The 5,619-nt window shown below is 58.8% G+C and overlaps 1 protein-coding gene across 1 annotated transcript; it reads left to right on the forward strand.

The window, feature by feature from the left end:
* Nucleotides 1-70: 70 nt before the first annotated feature.
* LOC119100439 (uncharacterized) lies at nucleotides 71-5,067 on the forward strand. Its single transcript, XM_037223534.1, has 7 exons — nucleotides 71-100; nucleotides 1,279-1,518; nucleotides 2,316-2,524; nucleotides 3,349-3,496; nucleotides 3,811-3,984; nucleotides 4,604-4,678; nucleotides 5,059-5,067. Exons 1-7 carry the CDS (start codon nucleotides 71-73, stop codon nucleotides 5,065-5,067), a joined length of 885 nt encoding a protein of 294 aa, XP_037079429.1.
* The last annotated feature ends 552 nt before the right edge of the window (nucleotides 5,068-5,619 follow it).

Below are 5,619 nucleotides of genomic sequence, written 5' to 3' on the forward strand. Positions count from 1 at the left end.
GCTGTGCGTCAAGGCCCTGGCTCGGCACTGCTGCAGCCACGGCTCGGCGGCGGCGCTGCTGAAGCGCCTGATGGCCGTCCCGCCGCCCGACGACGCCTCGGTCAGTCACCCCCGCTGCCCAGACTGGGCGCGGCCACCTCTGCTGGTGCTCCAGCTGCGCCCCGTGGCGGCCGGAGTGTCACGCAGGCAGCGCCTCAGCTGTGTCCTTATGAAGCGTCGGGTAGCTGATTGGAAGCCCCATGCTGTCCCCGTCCCCCCCCCCCCCCAAGGTGTCTGGTGCTTCGCGTAAGCGTCTCGCAGTGACTGATACTGCATTGACATTCTGCGCTCACTAAGTTTCAGAACGGTCCACACTCCATCTGAAATCACATGTCCACATCACGATACACATCATCACGTATCACATCACGATTCAAATAATCACATATCAAACCATGATTCACATCATCACACATCACATCATATGATTCACATCATCACACGCCACATCAAGATTTTCGCAGCATTTGGTATTCTGTGCCAGCTCTTGCAAAACTTAAAATGCACTGCCTCGCGTGAACCCCACGCTGGCTGCAACTAGGTGACCGGGCCTTCATCCGGATCCCGGGGGGGGGGGGGGGGGGGGGGGGGCGGGGGCTCCGGCAAACCATTCGCCGCCTGATTGGGAGCTCATGTCTTCGTCTGCATAACGTCCAAGGCTCCATTTGGATATCGTGCTGGCTGGTGCAAATCGTCCGGACTTCGCATGACTCCGTTGGGTGTGGGCTATAGACGACCCATGGCGCCCAGTTGAGTGTCCTAGCGATGCACCCTACATCTCGACGCACGGGTCATCTCGTGTGAGGTGGACTCGTGAAACTCGGGGTGACCGGTGACGGTGGTATGGTTGTGGCTGCGAAGTCGTGAGTTCAAACGGTACGACAGCGGGCGTTTTGGCCTCTGCGTCGCCATGCCATTGCCCAGTGGCGACGCTAGCGACCGTTACATGCGTCGTTCAGAAATCGCTTGTGGCGTGCAACGAGGCGTTAATTTGAGTGGCAACGCCATGGCATCCAAGTGGTTCACTCAGTAAGCTGTCCTGATGTTATCAGCTGTATGTCATGATCATGTCAAGGTCACCGGCGCAAAGGTTGTCAGCCTGGATTCTCGCCAGCATTGCGTTCGGCTTTGTTGTTTTATTCGTGGCAGCCTACACACACAAACACACACACCGACAGCTGCTGTCTATTTTGCTGCGTGTAACGTGACAAAAACTTGACTGCAGCTCCCTTCTTTCAGCCGGAGGTGCTAAACACACTGTTTGACCACCTGGGCGTGATTGGTCGCGGCCTGCCGCCTCCAGTCATGCTGCCCTTCATTCAGCACCATCTGTCGGCCGCGCTTGAGACTACCACTTCGGCCCGCCGTGCGCTGGCTGCCATACGGGCGGCGCTAAGGGACGAAAGGCTGCACGAAGCTAACCGGACCACCATAGGCAACGTCATCGAGACATTGCTTGAGGAAGTCAGCCCGGACCAGGTGAATCATTGCTTGAGGAAGTCAGCCCAGACCAGGTGAATCATTGCTTGAGGAAGTCAGCCCGGACCAGGTGAATCATTGCTTGGGGAAGTCAGCCCAGACCAGGTGGATGTCTTTAGTGCCGCCAATATCGCTCGCGCTTCTCCACCACCGCTGTCTGGTGTTTAAATCTGTTATCTCTACGTATATTCAGCTCGCTGTTTTGCTCCGGTAGTAGAGCTAGAGCAATGTGCAGTGTACCATGCACTCATGGTGACAAGCGTCGTTCATGATTGTATGTCTGACCTGTCTACTATTTTATCACCTTATAGCAATGACGTTCGGGCACGTGGCCAATGAGAGGACCGAAGGGACAGTGCCATCCCCTTACCCCCGAAGCATGGGACTTACGCCAGATACCGAACGGTATCACAAGACTTTTGGTCCGAGTTCGCAGAAGTTGCGAAAACAAAAATTGGCTCTTGCCACCCCTTCTGGCAAAAGTGTTGGCTGCCTCCCTGATTATTTCAGGGTTGAAATCGCCTGCTAAAACCATGCCATTGTCGCAGGACATTGCAGCATCCTATAAAATGTTGCACCGACAAATATTTCTCTAGAATAGTGCTGTTGCTGATCACGTGCAGTTGCAGCAATTCTCAATAGGTCTATAGGTACGCACTGGGCACATTATATACAACGTGCGTCATGGTCGTTAATTTACGTCCAGGATGGATCGGAAGCTCGAGTCGTTTTGTCGTGATTTGACGAGTGATCGGTGCGCTCAAGAATCCTAATACATGTTTTGGTTTGTTCTGCAGACTGAGATATTCGCCGCCTTTTTGGATTGCATCTCAGAATTGCCCACCTCTAACCTGGAGCGCCTCAGCTCTCCGTCGCTCTGGTGGACGGTGGAGAAGGCCAAGCTTGTCGTGGCGGCCGAGGTGCGGAGCCACATGTCTTCCCTGGGCGACGGTGACCGGCCCATGGTGTGGATGAACGAAATCATCGACGTGGCGGGCAGCACTGGGTGAGTGTAATTGCGGCTGCGGACGGCACTGGATGAGTGAAATTGCGGCTGGGGGCGGCACTGGATGAGTGAAGTCTGTAGATGAGTCTGTGGACTGGAGCAAGTGTAGCTGGCTGTAGCTGGGGCGCTCAACTCTGCCATTACGCTGATAGCTATTTATGCCTCCGTTTATCGCTGGGCGCCTTGTGCAAATCAATCGTGGAATCCAAAGAGAGGAATGTTTAACGATTCACTGACCAATCTGATACAAAATCTGTAGATAAACCCCATTTATCTTCCCACTTTTCATTGTCACCACTTTGGCAAGGGGTTGTTCACGTTGGCCCATCTTCGACCAGCCAACGCCGCACGGCTGCAGACGTAACGTGTCTGCCGTGTCGACGGACTGGGACCGGCCGTGTGTCGACGGATTGGGACCGGCCGTGTGTGATGACGTGTCTACCGTGTCAACGGACTGGGACCCGCCGTGTGTGACGACGTGTCTGCAGTATCCACAGACTGGGGCCAGGCGTGTGTGATGACGTGTCTGCCGTATCCACAGACTGGGGCCAGGCGTGTGTGATGGTGTGTCTGCCGTATCGACAGACGGGCCAGGTGTGCGTGATGACGTGTCTGTCGTATCGACAGACTGGGACCGGCCGTGCGTGATGACGTGTCTGTCGTATCGACAGACTGGGACCGGCCGTGTGTGATGACGTGTCTGTCGTATCGACAGACTGGGACCGGCCGTGTGTGATGACGTGTCTGCTGTATCGACAGACTAGGACCGGCCATGTGTGCTGACGTGTCTGCCGTGTGTGATGACGTGTCCGCCGTATCGACAGACTGGGACCAGCCGTGCACGGCGCCGTGTGCCGCGCCCTGGCCGCTGTCAGCGGCCATGCCTCCAACCCCGACTGGCTGGTCGAGCTGATGGGCCAAATGCGCGCCGTTCAAACCGGCAAGGCGACGTCGGACGCGCCGGCCGACCAGGTCTGTCGCCGGAGCCGTGGATGGCGCCCCGCCCCGCGCCGGTCCTCGGCCGCCGTCCGCGCGGCAAGTCTGGATGTCCGCCAGGACGAGTGGATCTCGTCGTGCTGACGGCGTTGATGCCCGGTCTCAGACATTGCTTTCGTACCGCTTGGCACATTTGTTTGTCGTGGGTGAATGTCGTATTGTGGTGTTTGTTTCGCCTTCCATTGCTGGCATCGAGGTTTGCCCTGGTCCTCAGCGAGCCTGGCTGGCGCCCGCGCAGGTTAGTGCTGTGCTGGCTCGGTCGTGACGCTGACCCCGGGTCGCGCCGCCAGGTGCTGGCCTGGTTGGCGGACGTGCTGGTGAGCGCACTGCTGCTGTGGTCGCCGCTGGCGCTGGTCGCTGGTCCGGTGCCGCCGGCCGACGCCCGGGCGCAGTGGGACCGACTGCTGCCGGCTGCAGCGCGGCTGCTGCTGGAGCTGCCGCCGTGGAAGCCTCTGCGAGCGCAGGTCGGTGGCCAGTCTCATCTGCCGCGAACCGGCTGTACCCGGCAGCTGCGCTCGTGCTGTCGAGCCGGCAGTACCCACGCCTGGAGGTCGAGAGGCGTGGCAGATGTGTGTAGTCTGGCGCGGGCTCGGTGTCGTAGCGAGGGCTGTTAGTCGTGGGCAGTTGCGTCGGTCTCGAACCACGCCATGGGAGGTTCGCGATCGCGAACCATATCGCGAGGCTCAGTATGAACGTCAAAATATGTTGCTTTTTCTCCGGCAACACGGGTGCCTTCAGGCCCGTTCACATTTTGCAGACCGGCTGCACAATTTGCTGCAGTTATAATTGCCCTCGTAGTTTTTCTGTTACGTTTCCTGCGATGTGTGGGGTCTTCATCCTCTTGTGCCCCATTTTTCTAGCGCTTACATGTTTTGCTACCGCACTCCACGTGAGCTCGCCGGTTCCTACCCCCTTGGTCTGGTCCCGTGCTGTCTGCTACCCAGTCTCAGTCTGATTCCGAGCACCGTCTGGACCTTGACCTCGACCCGTGTTCCGGCCTCTGTCTGTCTGGGCGGATGTACGGCTGCCTGCTGTGCCGTAAGAGATATCTGACCTCTGCATAACCTCTGTCTGCCTGGGCAGATATGCGGCTGGCTGCAACGTCTGCAGGAGGACACAGTCCTCGCCGATCGACTGCGCCTGCCGCTGCTGCTGTCGGTCCTGCAGCCGGCGGAGTGACGCGCTGGCCGGCTGGTCGAGTGCTGGTCCGCCGCCGCCGCCGCCGCCGCCGCCGCCGCCTCCGCCGCCGCCGCCGCCGTCGCCGCCGCCTCCGCCGCCGCCTCCGCCGCCGCCGCTCCCGCCCCCGCCTCCGCACCTGCTCCCGCCACAGTCCTCGTCCTCCCCTCTTCCCCCGCCGCCGCCGCCGCCGACTCTATCCCACCGCCCACCTCCACCCCGCCCCCGCCCCCGCCCCCGGCCCCACCCCTTCCTCCCGCCACGGTCCTCGCCCCCCCCCCTTTTCCCCCGTCGTCGCCGCCACCTGTCGCGAGCTGGTCGTCCGACGCGCCCCACCTGTGGCCGCTGATGGGGGCCGACAGGAAATATGAAGACATGTATGAATACATGAATACGCTGTGATATGCAGTTGTGTTGTCTGTGTCCGCGATAGTCAGGCGGGGCTGAAGAATGAGGCGGGAGAAGAGCAGCTGATGAAGAAACCCCCGGCTGCAACGTTGAATTGGATAGTCGTTGGGATGACCATAAACGACTTTGACAATTTGATCATCGTATGGAACGAAATAACTGAAAGGCGTGAAAGAAGCGCTTGCACGATGCGCTTTCACCCAGTAGCCACTCATTCGGTGGCAGCACTGCCCCCGTGACGTCCCCGTAATACTTAAAAATGCTTGAAGGCGTCCCCTGGTCGTCGCGTCGTATTTCTCTTTGGTGTTCGGGTCTAGGACTGCGTGGACCCCAACGCTGATCTCGCACCGGAGGATGTTGCATCAGCTTTGCATGGGTTGGCAGTGTGAATGGAAAGCCTGCGTTTTCGAGCCCGTTTCGAGTAACGGGCAGGTTGAGTGATCTTCATTATGATCTTCATGAGCAGGAGGTACCGACTTAATGATGTACTGCTAAAAACAGCCATATTGACGGTA

This window comes from Pollicipes pollicipes, unplaced genomic scaffold, assembly GCF_011947565.3.
Source record: "Pollicipes pollicipes isolate AB1234 unplaced genomic scaffold, Ppol_2.1 Scaffold_4881;HRSCAF=5763_pilon_pilon_pilon, whole genome shotgun sequence".
In the NCBI taxonomy this organism is placed as follows: domain Eukaryota; kingdom Metazoa; phylum Arthropoda; class Thecostraca; order Pollicipedomorpha; family Pollicipedidae; genus Pollicipes; species Pollicipes pollicipes.

Excerpts from the sequence above, each read along its gene's own strand:
- LOC119100439 (XM_037223534.1), top strand. The coding sequence starts at position 71 with ATGGCCGTCCCGCCGCCCGACGACGCCTCG. Across the intron at positions 101-1,278 it reads CGCCGCCCGACGACGCCTCG|CCGGAGGTGCTAAACACACT; the intron begins GTCAGTCACCCC and ends CCCTTCTTTCAG. Across the intron at positions 3,985-4,603 it reads GGAAGCCTCTGCGAGCGCAG|ATATGCGGCTGGCTGCAACG; the intron begins GTCGGTGGCCAG and ends CTGCCTGGGCAG.